The sequence below is a fragment of the Paralichthys olivaceus genome, chromosome 1 (genome assembly GCF_024713975.1).
Source record: "Paralichthys olivaceus isolate ysfri-2021 chromosome 1, ASM2471397v2, whole genome shotgun sequence".
Lineage (NCBI taxonomy): Eukaryota > Metazoa > Chordata > Actinopteri > Pleuronectiformes > Paralichthyidae > Paralichthys > Paralichthys olivaceus.
In genome coordinates, this window is record NC_091093.1 from 2,559,991 (window position 1) to 2,578,744 (window position 18,754).

Consider the following 18,754-nt stretch of genomic DNA (forward strand, 5'->3'; position numbering starts at 1 on the left):
TTTAACTAAAAGCTAAATTACTAAAGCATTGACCAAATGTATTGAATAAGCATGAAATTAACGCCCTTTAATCCTCATTTATTGCTCTCATTAAAATCTTCAACTATACCAGTTGAGATAGTTTTCTTAGTTTATAATACAGTATATAAGGATGTTCATATTGAAATCGTTAAATTCTTGGCCTATGACTGATTGGTCACTCCCAAGAATATCCTAAGAACATTTCTGCGCACATGTTAGTGTATGAGGCCTAATGAGGCTACATTGTTGCAGCAGGCTTAGTATATACAGTTTTAATATATTAAAGCATTAATTCAAAAGTGTGTTTACATTTCCTAAAACAGTCAGGCCATGATCATTGGTGCATACACATCTTCTGAGGCTGAGGCTCAGTGTGTGTTTGTGTGTTTGTGTAAAACACACCATCCTGCTTTAAGACACTATAAATGTCTCAGTTTGTAATTTCAGCAAGAAAAAGACTCAAGTCTGCAGAGCTCATAACATACTAATGCTCCACAACACTCCCTAAATTGTTGTCCTCTGAAAGTCATTAGGATGAAAATGAGGCTTGAAATGCCATTTAACATGTTGGTAAACAATATCTTCAGGCTTGTTTACAGCAGCTTGTTAAAGAAAGAATTGCTTTGTCAGTTGAATCCAAGCAGGCTGAATAAGTGAGGCGTCAAATGAAGAGAAGACTCCTGACTTTTGGCTCAGTCTGGATGTGTCCAAAGGACCCCACATCTGCTTTATCCTTTTACTGAGTCATCATGGTCAACAGCTATTTTCCTTTAGATCACCTTCATAAAAAATAAAATTATATATATTTCTGACTTTTTCATCAGTTCATCACTCTCGATGCATCTGTAGTTACATACACCAGACTACTGAGTGCATTGCTTTGCTGTACCTGATGCAGATTGTGCCTGTTCTTCTGTGACTACAGATGTTAGACATTGCTTCCACCCAGTCAGCATCCTGGTCTATTCACTTAGTTGATTGGTCCTGCCGGTCACATGTAATAAGTTTTATTAGGACAATAGTTTGGTGTTGTATTGTCTGGCTGCGTAAAGTGTTTAATAAGATTTGAAAGTCTGTTATGTCATTCTTACTGTGTTGGTTATACTGAACCTCTCCCTTCATCAAGCTGATAAAAGTTTGATACACATCTTTCTGACTTCCCACTGTCACAACTTGTATAAGTCGTTAAAATAGTAATGAATAACAAAATAGCTACAGTGGCCCTTCAATGTAAAAATGTAGTTCAAACTAAATTTACATCAATAAATCAGCAAAGCCAACATATCGGCTGATATTCTGTATCTGTGAATATGTTGGCTTATAAAACAATGGCTGTTCAGAAATGCCAAAGTAAGTTTGCAGCCTGATAGAAACAGTCTCAAATGAAAAATGCTCTGTTCCATATTAAGTCATGTCACTTTTTTATAGAATCGTAGGATCAAGTTGATTGTTTCTTTCTTTTCTAGGCCGTATGTATGGTGTACTGGGGAAACGTGAGGGTCGCATCCTCCATGAAGAGATGAAGGAAGGCACAGATATGTTCATCATTAAGGCCATTCTGCCGGTGGCTGAGAGCTTTGGATTTGCTGATGAGATCCGCAAGAAGACCAGCGGATTGGCCAGTCCACAGTTGGTCTTCAGCCACTGGGAGGTGATTATTGCCGAATTAAATGACACAACAGCATTTGCAATCTGCGTCCTAACTGCCTCGAACCAACTGAATGCAACATTTGTCTCACTTTAAAACTGGTTGACACCTCTGCACATTTTCGCTGACGTTGTCCTTATTTAAGACTAGAATGCATTGTTATTCGCTTGGGAAGGTGAACTGCATAAAGGGAAATATCTTTTGTTGTTTTTTTTATGGTGAACCCACAAAAACTGTGTTCAAAGTGGCATTCCAGACAATGGAAAACTCCACCCGCAGAAAAAACAATGACAGCAAACTATCTGATTTGGCTCCGATAGGGTCTATATCACCTTTACTTACTAAGTCTAAAGCAAACAGAAACATGAACAAAAACATATCGGAGCTTGAACTTTAGGCTTTTATTGTAAATCATTGCTTTAGATTAAAACATTTTTTCTAATGTTTAAAAACAAAACTTGAATGAAAAGAATTGATAATGTTGATGGTTATTTCCAGGTAATGATTTAGGATAAAAGTAAAAGAAGGAGGTGATTTTCCAACAGTTCTTTAATTGGAAAAGCATTTTAGAATTAACACAACTTTTGCTTTTATACCTGGCAAAAATGTCCCATTCAGGGATTGTTCAACAAAACAATTACTTTATCAGATTAATTGACATTCATTTTTTCAGTGTGTTGATACCAGATGAAAGTCTCATAACAATCAATTTCCTGGTGGGATTTTATTTTAGAGCTTCAAAAAAATGCTTGTTTTGTTGAGGAGGCATTTTTTCCTCTTCAATGGTCTGATATTCTCAGTGTCTGTTTTGTGTTATGTTGTCCTCTTCCTCCATATATTTGCCCATTTCCTAAAACACATTTTGGAGACATGAAATTGGCAGACCTGTTATTCATAAATAAAACAAGGACCGGTTTGATCTTGCTGTTGCAAAAGGGATTTTTCCTACAAATTGTTAGCCAGAGTTAGTGTATGCAACCACAGCTGGTACGTGAACTGTTAACCTGCCATAACAGACAATGAGCATGCAAGCTTTAGCCAATGTGTTTCAGATGTGATGTGACATGACATGCAGTTAGTTCTCAGTTTATTAGGAAAAACATTTTCAGACTTGTACAGTCTAATGTAATACATTTGACTGCAATAAGTCCTAACTGTATGAAAGTTATAATGTTCAGCTGTGTTTCAATTGTTCCAGAAAGGTATGATCATTATGGATGATGTAGTTTGTGGTGCCGTTGAAATATTTTCTATTATAGAGAAATGTTTCTGTTATTTAGCCTAACCTCATAATGAACATTAGCTGGACAAAACACGTAGCACCTTTCAATATAACACAATCTACGGCAAAGAAAATAAACATCTTTTACGTCTGAGGAAACAATCTGTGCCAACAGCAATACTCTCCGAAACCATTGTTCATCGAGGATACACACACACACACACACACACGCACACACGCACACACACAGAGCAGGTTTAGTGTGACTTGTTATATGGAGCTGTAGGTCAATGAGGCTGTCTGGTTAATGAGACAATTCCCTCAAGGGAGTTGGATCAAAGCTGCAATAGCCAACATGTGTGTCAGACCGTTATACCTGCTGCCTGGCTCGTTCAAGCTGCAACACACACGAGCGCACATCCTCCAGGCCATATGGACATTGTCAGCAGGGGTAATGGGTCAAGTGATTCTTGCTGCTGCACAGCCACATGTCAGACAGACTCTCCTCACTGTGATTTAACGTCGTAAATGTTTCACAGTGTTCATTTTACATCCTGCTTGTGCAGTTTTATTACAGAGATGTGCTGGTAAAGTATGGAGAATAGTGGAAAACTACTATGATGGGATACTGTCTAAAGCTGCTTTCAGACATGCGCTGAAGTCTGGAGATCCTCTGCAGTTTCTCCACAGGCGCTTTATGTCTGAACACAAATGTCTGCCTCCAGAGTTTAGGCTGCCTGGCCACCTAGTATAAAGTCTGCAGAAAGTCCAGAGGTGCCGATGTGAGCTGGTTAATGAACATTATGGTCTTATGGTTTGATTTATGGATTTGTTGATCCATAGAATCTACAAATCAAGATTTTGAACATCATGACACCACAATTAAATCCACTAGTTCTGGGTTTTCATTTGGATCTGCACCAAGATCCACTAATTATTCTCTGAGAAAGCAAAGAATGTTTTGCAAAATGCCCTATCGCACATTGATAAAGAAAATAAAATTCTGGATCTGCCCCTGGTCCTGATATGCACCAAAATACAATGGGTTATTCCCTGACCCATGCCGCATCCTTTCATCTGGTTTCCTGGTGATCTGTTCTGTAGTTTTGGCATAATCCTATTTACAAACTGACTGACAGACATAATGAAAACAGAAGCATAGATAATAACTGACATGTTGGGATATATAAAAACAGTAATGTGCGGACATGTGCACTAACTCCGATTCCACGCGTACAAACATTTAGGAGACGGAAAAGTGGTAAATTGAAGCCTGATTGTAAATCCACGTTATTCTGATTATAAAAACGTTTCTTTCCAGTTCATTATGAAAGAACAACAGTGTTCCAAAAAACTTGTCCCTCACTGACTTACTCGTTATAAAAAGTTGTAAAAGTTAATCCTATAAAACTTTTCCTGTATCAACCTCTCAGAGTTTCTACACAGAACCATGTACACAAGTGTTCATGTAATCACACGTATGTCGCACATGTTTGTCAGTGGTGCCAAAGCAAACATGTGTTTGCCCACTGACTGTGCAACATCAAGCCCTAAACACCCAAGGATTTGCAAATGTCTCAAAATTGTTTTGAGTTTCAAAGTGCATCGGGAAGCTGTCGAAGGAAATGTAATCTAGACATAAGTTTACACTTTACTACAGAGCAGTCCTTGAACACGAAACTCTGCAGTTGTGGACTCCTTCAATGCAGCCTTTGTATATGTAAGAAAAGGGGCTTGTTTGAAACCTCCAACCATGGACATAGAATATTTTAAGCCTCGCCATTCTCCACTGCTCAACTCTCTTGTCTCATGATCTCCATTACCTCACGCTCTATGTGGGACACTCCAACAGTCGTGGCCACGGTATTTTTTTTCTCAGAAGGAATAATAGTCCATGCGCTCTTATGTCAAATTCAAATGTGAGTCTGTGTGAACGCCCCCTTGTGGTTTTTATGACTTTGTATATTTGTGAGGAAAATGTTTTTATGTTTTATATATTTTAGTTTATATTTTCTATGGCCTCTTCTTTGCCCTCTTTACATTTCCGGCATTACTTTAAATACCTGTTAGCTTGCTGAATTGTTAGCCTCAACAGTAATGTTTATATATTAGCATCCATGTTGTAGTTGCATTACCCACTTGAACAACATACTGGGTAGATGATGTCCCATATTCTAACTAAAAGTTAATAAGTCCAATCCATTTAGAGGCAGCAGTCCTTTAAATGATCCGCTTGGTAACACCATTCATTGTCATTGACCCTGTTCGGACCTGGTATTAACATCCATCCTGAGTTGGTCTGGGAGACGTGGCCATGTTCTTCCGCTGTGCGAATCCAAATCCGCCCTGGGCCACATATGAAGGACGTCTGACCTGTTGCAGGTTCACTATGAATCAAATGTATTTTTTACGTCTCCCAGTGACTATATGTTGATTAGTTTGTGGCCACCACCACAAACACTCATCTCAACATATTGATTGATTTAATTGGTAAAATCTTTCTCGCTCACATTCACACACACATGCGCGTGCACGCACACACACACACACACACACACACACACACACACACAAACAAACAAACCCAAAACCTAAAACAAAGTTCTAGGCCCTTTGAAGAAGTGAGGACCAGTCAAAATGTCCTCACTCTATAGGGTTTATACCTAAAATGTACTTCAAAAAGGTAAAAGTACAAGAACGCACACACAATGTAATTAGACTCATATGTAAACTCAGAGTGATTTGCATTAATATTTTCAGACAGAGCGGGGAAAGGGAGTTCCAATCACAAGTGGTCACAGGAGACACATTCAGGACACATTTTAATGCCAGATGTGAACAGACAGACTTAGCACTTCTAATTGTGTCTCTCAGGATGAATGTCAACACCAGGTCTGAACAGGGCCATTGTCTCCAGTTCCACTGATGCACTGTTGATGCCCAGCTCTAACTCCCCACTAAATGCAGCTGGCTCCGCAAAATTAAATAGTGCAGCAAACCAGTTCCCTCAAACACATATCTGACAAATCTGATTTGATCATCACTGGTCTCAAATCCCTTACAAAAACCACACACAACTTGTGCCTAGCTATCAGCTGCTCCCCTCTTTTCTCCCTCCCCGCACAGCCACAAGCTTGGAGCAGTTTTCAATGGTGACCTATAATTCAATCACAAATTACCAGTATCATTACCAGAACTTTGTTTTCCATTTGAAAAACATAGCATGCATCAGCCAGTCCTTCTCCTTGTCTGCTGCAGAAAAACAGATTCATGTTTTCATTCCATCCAGACTTGACAAGTGCAGGAGTATTCATTATGGATCTTTGTCCAACGTCTTGACTATCAGACAACCTCTTGAACAGTGGTCACCAACCTGTCGATCACGATCTACCGGTCTATGTCTTAAACCATAACTCTCTAGACTCAATGGCTGTGGTTCTACACAGATCAGCTGTGTGTCCTCTACTGGCGGCAGAGCTGCTGGTTTATCCACTGCATTTCTTCAAGTCGGATTGTGTACTAAACTAAATATCAGGACACTGCGATGAAGACCTTCATCTTCCAGTCTGTCAGTAACAATCAAAGCCCCATTAGAACAAATGAATGGATTCAGTAAGTGAAACTCTGGAGTGCTTTGACTTTGAAACGGGTTGAGAAAGTGTTGGAATTATGTTTGTGACACAGACAGATAAACTTTGTGGTTCACAGCAGAATCCTTCAGCTGAGTTTTAATGTTTATCTGTTGAATTTATGTCACAAACATAAATGGTTGCAACACTTTCTGTGTGGGTTTCAAAATTAAAGTGTTTCTGATAACCGAATCCATTCGTTTGTTTAAAATAAGGGTTTTTTTGGGGAAATATATGCAGGAGCGAAAGATGCACGGCTTCATACTGTATAGTACTGGTATTTATTTGAGTACACAGGACTACATACACTTGTATACAAGGAAATAGTGATATGTATGGCCATATTCAAGGCAAAGCCTGTGCAATAACAGTAGCAGCTCCTCTGCAGAACATATTATTGAACTGAAGCTAAATGTCGTGCATTGAACAGATGCTGTAAATATGAATTGATATTAATGTGAATATTGTGCATTGAACAGATAAAGTTGCACAACTGCCTCTCTCTGTGTTTATTTATGCTCGTACATTCAGCCTTTAACGGAAATTCCCAAAATAATAAATAAATATGACCCTCCTGAGTGGGTTTTTTGGGAGAAATCAGGGTGGTAGATCTCGGCTTACGTTTGGAATTAAAAAGTGATCGTAGGTTGGTAAAAACTGCTCGAGAACTTGGCTACACACTCTAGCACTCACCATGTGACAGACTTGGTAGTCTGTCACATGGTACACTGAACATTTGTTGTAGTCAGTAACAAAAAAAATCTTGGTCCCACAAATTCATACCTACTTAAACCAAGCAAGTGGTTGTAGGGGGGTGGATTTATTAGCTAATACGAGCATTAAATCATTAATGATAAACTTAATGATTTTAAGGGTACATCCAAACATATTGTAATATGCCAATTTTGATGAATTTACACGACACAAGTGGAAAATAGTGATGCATTTTAAAATCAAAAATACTGCAGATTAGTGTGGATGTGCGCTTGTCGTCCTCCACTGCTAATTTCTGTATCTCTTTTCCACTCTCTCTGGTCAAGCAGCACTTGAACACCATTCAGTCCACGTTGAGCTTGAATAGAAAAAGTAAAGATGTAAAAGTTAACCACCATAGTCATTGGCCTCCATGCTGCTGTTTAATGTTTACTAACCCTGTTTCTGGTGAGTTCACGACACGTGTGAACATGACACACCAGAAAAAAAGCTCATTCATCATTCACCGCCAACATTTGGTACAAACATACTCTGTAACAGATTGTATGCTGCCAAGATTGTGCGCCTGTTCTGAATGTAGAACGTTGTCTGTCTAATCTCTGGCAGCTGCCACAGAGCCTGTCGAGCACCTATAGGCCTTTTGTGTGTGTGCAGTGACCTTCATGTCATCATTTTAACCCTCAAAATCTTGTAGCACTTGGCAACACGCTACCACCACGAGCACAACCCCCCCCCACCCCCCGAGCCATTGTCCCGTAGCTATTGTCTTTGCCTCATTAAAAGTTGCCTGTCTCATTTCATTTATGTGCAGACGCTTCCTCACAAAGAGTTTATCCTGATCCCACCACCACCACCACAGTACCCCAGCCCTCTCAGCTTCAGGACTCGACGGCTGCTTAGTGCTGGTGTCAGCGTTCCTTCTGACAGCGATTTCATATGGCCAGAATCTTGGATTAACATATGAATGAGTGCATAGGCAGAGAGAGCAGATTTCGAGCGTTGCATTGTTGTGTAACTGGAGAGTTAGTGGCTCCTGTGGGGACGTTTACATTAGATTTCCATCAGAATGGAGCTTTTGTTCAGTTGCAGACTGAAGAATTGTGTGAATAAGTCTTGTATTGATCAGCCGAAGCATCTGTCTGACAGTCCAACTAAACGGGGGGGGTGTGTGTGTGTGCGTGGGTAGGTGTTTGTGTGTTGTTGGCCTGGTTATACATTGAACCTGAATGATGTATGAGCATGGCAGAGATGCTAGATTTTATCGTATCACAGTTACATTTATATGTTTCAGCTGATAATCGCAAGGAGATGCAGGACATGCATAAGGTTGAAATAACATATATATACAAATTTGAGAATTTCGGAAACAATGATGTCGACACCCACATTCACTTCCTGATTGGGTCTTATCAAACATGACTCGACAATGGGTAGTAGATGCTAAGCGTTGCTACAACTTACTGTACCAGCTCCTCCTCAGGTTATGTCCAAGAAGAGAAATCCCTTCTCTTGTTTTATTTTCTGCAACTAGGCAACCGACAGTAATTACACGTTTTGCTTCCTGTTTACACCAGCACATATGTGAACGATCATGAGATATTATTGTATATCTGTTATTGTTGGTGGAGATCATTTCCATTATGGAGGTGAAATGCTCAACTGGACAGAGACTGTCTTCATTTTAACAGATGAGCGTGTTGTCATGGTCCTTGAGACATTTGGCAGGAAGTACCACAGAGGTGGCTTTGATTACTTTGGCAGGTGCTCAGAGACTCCTCCAGAACTAGTGAAACAATACAGCCAACTCCTTTGTGTTGTACATTGAAGACAATTGGGTTTTAGGGTCAAAAATCAGATATATGACAAGAGTTCAGGTATTATTTCCTGGTTTTTACATCTAGATGTGTCACACAACTTAGACATTGCACCTTTTGTATCAGACTGCCCCATTTTAAGTGAGTTAAAGTAAAGCAAGAGTTGATCTCAAACTTGTTTCAATAATATCTAATATTTGGTTGCATTACACTTTGCAATCACTTCACCAAGCCTACGACCCATTGACATCACTTAACTGTTATATGGTAGTAAGACTAAAGTAAAGACTACAGAGCACTCATAATTATGTATTCAAGACTATGAAGTACCCATGTCATAATGTAGTAGTTACTTGATAATGAATATAAATGAAGTTTATAATGACTTTTAATAATTTGAAAATGGGGATAACAGCCCACAGTATCAATCTCATGAAAAAAGACAAAGACCAGGTTGTGATGGGAACAGACCCGTCGAATGTTGACATTCCAACCCATGGCTCAGTATTACATTCTCAGTAGAGCACTACCATGAGTACCACAGCCACCTTCAAACTCAGTTTGACCTCAAATACTCACCTGTATAGTTTCATGACTGTGTCTTGCACAGGTGCGATGCTATAGCAGATGAAAAGTCGAAAAAACTCTTGTCAGAGAATTTAAAGCTGCCTCTGTGGTAGTTCCCTCTACAGCAGGTGTCTCCATTTTGCCATGATGACACATTCACACCCACACACACACACACACAAAGGCTCACAAGATGAAAACAATATTAGCCCTCCTATCGTGCCTGGTATTGATTGCCCCCTCCCTCCTCAGTATTCACAGAGTACTCATTATTTGTCTTTTAAAGCTAGTTATTGGGTCAATAAATCCTAAATGTGGGGTGGCCTTGAGTTCAAGGTGCGAGTCAAGCACTTGACTGCTGCAGGATTCCACGTGTCTCCTCACTCCCCACTCGATCCCATTGTTGTACAGCATATGCTGTTCACGTGCAGTGTGGTGTGGTGTGTGTTGTCGGGGCTGGTGTGGGTTGTGTCCTCTAATCCACCCGTTGTTGTAGCTAGCTCTCTGCCATCTGTCCCAGTGTAACTAGAGCCAGGTGCAGAGCCCTGCTGCCTGTTGCTTCAACTGTAATTGTTACTAATGTGTGTCACACATCAGTGTGCAGCATTGAGAGCCTTTGTCTTGAGCTGAACTGTGTGTGTGTGTGTGTGTGTGTGTGTGTGTGTGTGTGTGTGTGTGTGTGTGTGTGTGTGTGTGTGTGTCCTCTTTTGTTCAGTTGATCCAGTTTAGTAAGAGGACTAGTAGCATCAGTTGTGCCTAACTACTAGTTATATGATCAATTTATTAATCAACGTTTGTTAATCATCATTAGTTGTTATTTGTCATGATTCAAGCAAAATGTCAAACGTTTTTAGCTTTCAGCTGCTCTGATGATTTGCTGTTTTTCTCTGTTTCCTATCTTTGTAAACTGGTGTATCTGTGAGATTCTAAATGTTGGATATTCCTCCTTGGGCTCTGGGGAACTGTTGGGGCATGTTTCAGTATTATAACCATTATGTTCTCTCTGCATACAATGCATAGAGTAAGCTTTTGTCAGCAAGGAGAAGGTATAAACAAATAGGAACATATTTTCCAAATCCATTCACTATGTTATATTTGTATATAGTATAATTTAAATCCATTGTGTTTGGATTGAACAGTTACAGATAACAGTTGTGTGTTACTTGTAGGTAAAATTAAGGTTTGTGTCACATTTGAGTACAATCAACCAGAAAGGAGCAGAATTACATGTAGATGATAAATGTTGTCTTATACTATGACTGACCATCACATGTCTGTCCCTCTCCTGCTCTCTGTGTCCCAGGTTATAAGCAGTGACCCATACTGGGTTCCCACCACCGAAGAAGAGTACCTGCACTTTGGAGAGAAAGCAGACTCTGCCAACCAGGCCCTCAAATACATGAACGCTGTCCGCCGCCGTAAAGGTCTCTACGTGGAGGAGAAGATAGTGGAGTACGCAGAGAAGCAGAGAACTCTCAGCAAGAACAAGTAGTGGAGATATTGTGGTCTGATACAGTAGCAGCAGAAAATGTGCTGACAAGTCAGAAGAGGTAAATGGCTTTCATAGCCTCTCCAGTCCTCCATTTCTACACTAATGCAATCAAACACCACACCGCTGTCTGTGTTTGTGTGTCACACTCTCAAAAAGCCTGCAAACAGCTTTATCCTGTTGTCTGCAGGCCCACACTGACAGTGGTGCCAGTCGATAGCCCCCACCCTGCATGTCCACTTACTGCTAATGGTTGGTGAGCTCCTCCTGTGAGACCTTGGTTAGTCCACTGGGTGGGACGGACTTGTCTTGCATCATGGAGTCAGTTACTGTCATGCATAATTGAGGAGCTACATTTACTCCGGGCAAAATCTGGCAGATTTGCTGTAGTCGAGTGGCTCAAATTAATTCCATCCTTCACACACACACACACACTCCTTTTGACTCCTGATTTTTAGAATTGCATTACACAGACCCTGAAGGTTTTTAATTTGGAAAATATGAATATAGTGAAAATTGGGAAACAAGGATAGTTTTAATCATCTAGGAGAAGAGGGAAAGCAGCCTGCATAGTTTACACATCACAGCATTCAAATCAATCAATCTTTACGTTGTGATGTTTGGTTTGACACTGGTTGTTTCAGCTCACCGTCACAAAGGCTGCCTTCAAACTGAACTTGTGAGCTTGAAACACTTGTGAATCATGTAGGAGGAATGTTTGGAGTTCAAGTCATGAGAAAACACTGCTGCTAGGTAACAGCAACCTGGACTCTACCATTAACATTACTGTTGACGTCTCAAAGCCACACAGGCTAACATTTAGTATGCTATCAGGTAACAGTGCAGGAAATGCAAAAACATAATGTCCATGGGAAAGGATGAGACTGGTGGAATATCAACTTTTTCCTCAGATGTGTTGTACAAATCTGAAAAAAAGAATTATTCCAAAGTCATGATGGTTGAATGAACCTTGAATAGAGCAGAGCAACTGTCCAAATTATATTACCACCAAGTCCACATTTCTGCATTGAAACATGATATAGATTCTGCATCATGCCATCAACCTAATGTGTAATTTTCTCTTGGGCAGCATGCAGTGTGACAACCTGCCTGATGTTCATGCTGCAGCTGTGAGATGTCAACAAAGGCATCAGAGTGTCTCCACTGAAAAACATGTCTCTGAGTTGAGACAACAAGTCTGTCAATAAATCTTCTCTGATACTGCTGTTGTTGGTCATTATAACAAACTGTGTAACCCAAAGGAAGAGCGAAATGTTTCTTAATGCAATTGAAATATTGATGCCTCTCACCATTTGTCCTTCCTGACCAGCCCCGGTTTATGTAAAGCTGGAAATCAAGTATGTTTTGCTTTAATCCAATTAACAATTTGTGTTAAAATACTGCATAAGCATCACTGTTTTATAAATTTTAAAAATGTTGTTACAATGGGTACCATTATATAATGCCATTCATTTAAATAGGTATATTTATATTATATTTATATATATATATATATATATATATATATATATATATATATATTTATAGTATATTTAAGTTTTGATAGTTCCTCATTCTTCAGGAAACTGTGTGCTGGATATCGAAATTCTGCTATAAACAATTGAAATAATCTGTCTCATTCCCATGTACAACACAGAGGGTTGTTTTGCAGCATCAGCATGGCCAATACAAATAATACCTGTCTATACCCTGGCAGGATGCAAACAGTACAGAAAAACACAGCGGAGCAGGTTATTGTGTTGAATGTGCTGTAGCCGGCTGCTCATGCGTCCAGAGAGATGAGTTTAGGCGAGGCCTGGCAGCAGGCCACTGCTCTTAAATTGATTGCCTTTGTTTCCTGTGAGCTGAGTCGGGCTACGCCATTACATCATTCTTCTCCCCTCCCCACCCTTCCCCTCCTCAGGACAAAGCACAGAGACTGTTATTAGAGTTGGAGTTGCCTGTTCAGTGTGGCACACAGGGCAGTCCAGCTGGTGTAAACCTAAACAGCCCAGTTATTGATTCTGTGTGTGTGTGTGTGTGTGTGTGTGTGTGTGAGAGAGAGAGAGACAACCTGGAAGAAGCCTTATTCTGCTCATCCGGTCATTTTCTTATTTCTGACCTTTGAGTATAGCTGACAGTAACCCTTCCATCTTGATGATTGAAATAAAGATGGAGAACACGTGTCCACCTCCAACTACTGTACAAGAGTAAAGCCAAAATATCCAGGATACAAGCACTGCCATCTTATTCTGGTGTCTCTGTATCTCTGTCTGTGTCTATGTCTCTGAAAAAAACGGTATTGTTTTGCTCTCTCTTTCTCTCTCTCTCTCTCTATCTGTCCCTCCCTCTCTCTCTCTCTCTCTCTCTCTCTCTCTCTCTCTCTCTCTCTCCCCCTTTCTGCTGAGACCATATACTTTGCTGATGTGTTCTGCAGAGCTGAGTGGATTTTTCTCTCCCTGCTCGAGCTGTCTGGCAAGTCCCTGCAGACACAAAACACAAGATCCCTTACACTCTGTCAAGTCAGCACAGTCACAGCATGGAAACACACAGGTTCACACTGATGCCAGGACATGTGGTTTTCAAGGAAAGGTTTTCTCACAGTGCTTTGGCTGGCTCTCTGTTCATGTGTCAGCTGACTCTGCCTTCACTCATTCTCTGTCCATTTGTTCAGGCTGTAGAGGAGTGGAGTGTGTCGAGAGGCCAGTCACCCAGTCGATGTGCCTGCTTGTGCCAGGTCAATAGGTCAGTGTTAAGACTGTCTATATATTCTTGTTGCTTGTAGCTGTAAGCTCTGAGAACCGCATTGGTTTTAAATGTTTAGCCTGACTTTTACTGGCTGTTGTCTCAGTGAGTTTTAGAGCAGCAGTGGCCTAAAATGCCAACTGCGGTTAAATAAAGTGGAAAATGTAAAATCTAGCCAGTCAGACTTGAATGGTCCTGGTAAAAATAAAGAGTGCCTTTATCAGACAAATCTCTTTAAAACTATTAATTTTAATTTGAATACTATCAAAATTGATCTATGGTTTCTGAGGTATTGTGTGTGAAGCACAGATGGTGTGAAGACGAAGACGTGACATGCATGAAGTAAATACATCCAATAACTGGTCCACATTTCTAACAGAGTGAAATAAAGCGGAGGATATAAGGTCTGCTCAGATACTGACTGTTTTATACACAGTAACCTCAAAAGGCTTAAATGATCAAATCCTACAATGTGGGCATGTTCCCTTTTATGTAAGCATTCCCACAAATAATGCATATTTAGTGGATAGGAGAACAAGAATATGATCATATGTACAAAATGAAAGACAAAATCTGACAAATAACCGTGGTTGCATTGATGTGAAGTGCCTGGGGAGAGAGCTCTCACTGACCTATGAAATTCCACTCAAAGTCTACAAGGTGGATTGTGACAAATTTCTTCTGAATGACTCTCCCTGTCCTCTTGGAGACGATTCCCCCAGCTTTTGTTCCTCTTTCTGAGTTGATTCAAAAGAGGCATCTACAAAACACAAAAGAACACAAGAGATTAGAGGTTGGATAGAAATAAAGTCAGTGATATACAATGTCGATAATGAAGTGTTTGTGAAGTTAGGATTGAAAATACATGTGAAAAAGGAGAAAATGACAGATGGACAGCACAAGCCTTACCTTGTTCAGAGAGCTTCCCAGTTAAAGATAGTCACATTGTAAACAGAGCAGCAAGCCCTACATACAGTACGATCCTCAAGGCTGATCATCCAGTGTCCAGCTGTCTCATGCACTTTTCCACCTGAAGGATGAATCGAGTCTTCTCAAAGAGCATCTTGACTTTTGCAAACATCTCTAACAACTTTATTTATTATGATTACAGATTTAAATAAACCCATCTGATATGCAATGTAAGAAATGTCCTGAATACATACCGAGCAATATTAGACAAGGAGTCAAAAGAAGGTTGAGGGACGAAATAACTGTGGTGAAGATAGTAGCTTTATTAGATGAGGATTAAGATGGCAATAATTTGTTGCAGTATAAATGAAAAGAGAAGAGAAACAAACTAGATGAATGAGTCCATCTTTGTTAAGTGGGCCTTCAGCAGCTGGACAACATACTTATATTTCACACTAATATAAGTTCAATTTATAACATTATGAAAGCTGTAGTGGAGTTAAGGTTAGGGTAACAATGTACAGAAGAGGACAAACTCACAATAATGCTCATAGCCGCAAACCAACTGACCATAAAAAGCCAATAAGAATAACTTTTAAGTACTTTTTACAAATTGGTCTAACCTACAAAATAATACTATACTTGTGGTTCACAGGTATCAGCTCTGACTAGTTCTAATAAATACAATAACAGTGTAAATGGTGATTTATTATTGATGATAGCAGCAACAATTCATATAATAATTAATTACTAATAACTAGTGTTGTTAATAATAATAATAGTTGTTCTCCTGCAGTTCTTGAGTCAGAGATACCTGAAATGAAAGAGAGAGAGAGAGACTGGGAGGAAAAATACACATATTTATTGACATGTATTAAAATAAATAAATGTAAATGATTTGTATTTATACAGCGCTTTTCTGTCTTGATGATTACTCAAAGCTCTTTACAGTTTGCCATTCACACACACACATTCATACAGTGCATCTATGGGCAGCACTTTCTTTTTCTGTGAGGGGCAATTAAAGCTTGAGCATCTTGCCCAAGGACACCACGCATGCAGATGGTGGACACAGCCATCAAACTGCCGATCTCCTGGTTGGAGTACGACCGCTCTACTCCTCAGCCACAGCCACCCGTGTGGGTCAGAGAGACAGAGAAGTGGAGAGGTGCTCAGTGGATGATGGGAGTACCTTAAACGTTAAGATGGTGTCTGCCTCCTGAACCCAGAGTGGGAGCTGGTTCCACAGGAGAGGAGCCTGGTAGCTGAATGCTCTACCTCCTGTTCTACTCTTACAGACTCTTGGAACCACAAGAGAGCCTGTGTTCTGTGAACGAAGTGATCTATTTGGATAATATGGTGTTATCAGCTCTTTGATCAGCTCTTTGATCCAGGCCTTGATGTTCTTGAGATATTCCTAAAGTTGAACTAAGTAATTAGATTCATCATGCTTCATAGAAATGTACAGCTGGGTGTCGTCTGCGTAACAATGCTAGTGTATGTGGTGCTTTCTCATGATGTTGCCTAAGGGGAGCATGTATAAGGTGAAGAGTATCGGTCCAAGGACAGAACCTTGTGGAACTCCATAACTAACTTGCATGTGCTTGGAGGAATCTATCTGATAAATATGATTTAAACCAGTATAGTGCAGTTCCTCTGATCCCTATATGTTGTTCTAGTCTCTGTAACAGAATCTTATGATCTATGGTGTCACACACTGCACTAAGATCCAACAGGACGAGTACAGAGAGTAGAGTAGAGTAAATACAACCCCTGCAGCAAATTAAAATGTATCTTTAGTCAAATGTCAATGCACGTTTACTTTTTAAGCAGAAAAAAAGAACTTATACACAAAAGTTTGGGAGACTTTTCTTATAATTCACTCATTAGTTATGTGGTGGTTGTCATTAAATGACAATGCCAGAGTTAATGAATGACCATGTAGTAAAACACACAAATAGATGCCTAGAAAGCAGGGAAGGCTACAGAAATATAATTAGAAATGGCAGTTAAAGAACTCTGCAAGTCTGGACATGATCAACATCTGCCGGGCAGAAAGACAAAGTAAAAGCCTCTTATGACTGCAGAGGAGCTGCAGGAAGGTTAATCTGGCACATTAGTGGTTTTGCACTGTTTCTCTGCACAGATGTGGTGCACAAGGAGGGTCTGACAGAATCAACAGAGGGAACCGTTAGCTGGGACCTCATCACAAAAGTAAACATCTAAGCATACAAAGAAATCTGGACAAACCAGTCATTTTGGAAAAATGTAATCTTTGCTCGATATTACTTTGTATTTTTTGGCTTTTCATTTGCCATTTCACACTGGAAATACACTAACCCTCACCAAAATGGCATTAGACACAAGAAAAGCTCAAACTGAAGATATGATATGCAAAATCTCCTGAAAGTGCTTTGCTACTTATATCGAATCCGAAGAGATCATGCTGTTTTGGAATTATAAACTAATTTCTTTAGCCACAATCACCTCAGACTTTTGCACACGCTACAATTATAATAGAACATGCACTGCAAACATCTTAAGACACACAGTATAAAAATAATGTACTTTGGATAACAATTTGGATGTAATGAGGTTTTGTTCACAAAAATGTTCCATTATCTAGTCGACACTGACATTACCCAGCATTTAGCAGTATTTGTTTGGTGAAATACTGAGGCCCAATAACAAGGACTTCTTGTTAATTAGGATGGAGCTTAAAGAAATCAGCCAGTCAATCCTGTAGAGACCCCAGCATACTGAGGTTAGTGGACTTGAGAGGGATGTACAGCTGGGTGTCATCTGCAAAACAATGAAAACAAATACAGTGTCTCTGGATATGATATCACCCAAGGAAAGTGTATACGTTATACCATGAAGAAAATTGTGCTTGGAATAGACCCTTGAGGCACACCATACTTTACATGGAAGAGGGATGACAGGATGATATTAACGGATACACACAATCTCCTATTAGACGTATTATGATGAAAAACAATTTAATGCAGTTCCAGAAATGCCCCAGTGTCTCAGTCTGTTTGAAAGAACACATGATCACTAGGGGCAATAGCTGCACTTTGGTCAAGAAGCGAGGTCAAAAATTGAAACCATGCCTGTCAGAATACATCCAAATGTAATTTTATGTGATTTTGGCCAAATCCTCTTTTCAAACACACCGTTTTTTTCTACAGCTGCAATATGCTGATTTTTATTTTTTTTTAAATCAATCGTCGATAAATCACATTTTATTTGTATAGCCCATATTCACAAATCACAATTTGTCTTGACTTCTACCTCTGTTCTTAACCCTCAACAAGAGTGTCATGACTCGCTGTGGCAGATAGAGCCTGCCGGAGCTCTTTCCTAATCAGTCTCACCAGCATCCTGTTGTCTCCTGATTGTCTGTGTATATTAACCCTGTGTGTCCTCCCTCAGGTTGCCAGTTCGTTGTGTGTTCCTCGTGTTGCCACTTACCAGCGTTATACCTTTGTGAGTTTTCCTGTGTATGACCATCGCCTGTTTTTCCTGCTGTGATTCTCTTTGCCTGCTCCTTTAGATACTGTTCTTTTGTTTTTGACGTCCTGTGTACCGACCCTGACTGTAATAAACCACTGTATTTGCTACTCTGCCTGTTGAACCATGCATTATTGGGTCCTCCATCTCTTGGTTCTGATAAAGATTAAGGAAAAACTATCAACAAAAAAAACTTTTAATAGAGGAAGAAAGTTTAAAAACCTAAGAGAGAGCCACATGTGAGGGATCCTTCTCCCAGGACGGACAGAAGTGACATTATTCCAACAATGATTAGAGAAACAGTTTAAAGTATTTACACATAAAAGATTATCAAGAACTTTAGAGATGAAAGCTTAGACATGGGAAGATAGTTGCTGTGGATGGAAGGATCAAGCCCAGTTTTTTGAAGACTGGCTGGATGTAGGCACTTTCAGATGAATCTGGGACACAGCCAGTAACCAGTGAGCTGCTCAGAATGGGAAG

The 18,754-nt window shown here is 39.9% G+C and overlaps 1 protein-coding gene across 4 annotated transcripts in view; it reads left to right on the forward strand.

The window, feature by feature from the left end:
• Positions 1-18,377, forward strand: part of efl1 (elongation factor like GTPase 1) — an 82,736-nt gene extending 64,359 nt beyond the window's left edge. Inside the window, exons 21-24 of one of the 4 annotated variants that reach the window (XR_011243088.1) lie at positions 1,488-1,672; positions 10,919-11,165; positions 13,779-13,849; positions 18,194-18,377. Coding sequence is in view for 1 of the 4 variants with exons in the window: in XM_020080159.2 (XP_019935718.1) it covers positions 1,488-1,672; positions 10,919-11,107 (374 nt within the window). In the remaining 3 variants the exon portion in view is untranslated. Of the gene's footprint in view, positions 1-1,487; positions 1,673-10,918; positions 12,326-13,778 lie in introns of those variants that run through there. The other 3 variants (XR_011243037.1, XR_002202439.2, XM_020080159.2) reach the window with 3 other exon arrangements.
• Positions 18,378-18,754: the final 377 nt, after the last annotated feature.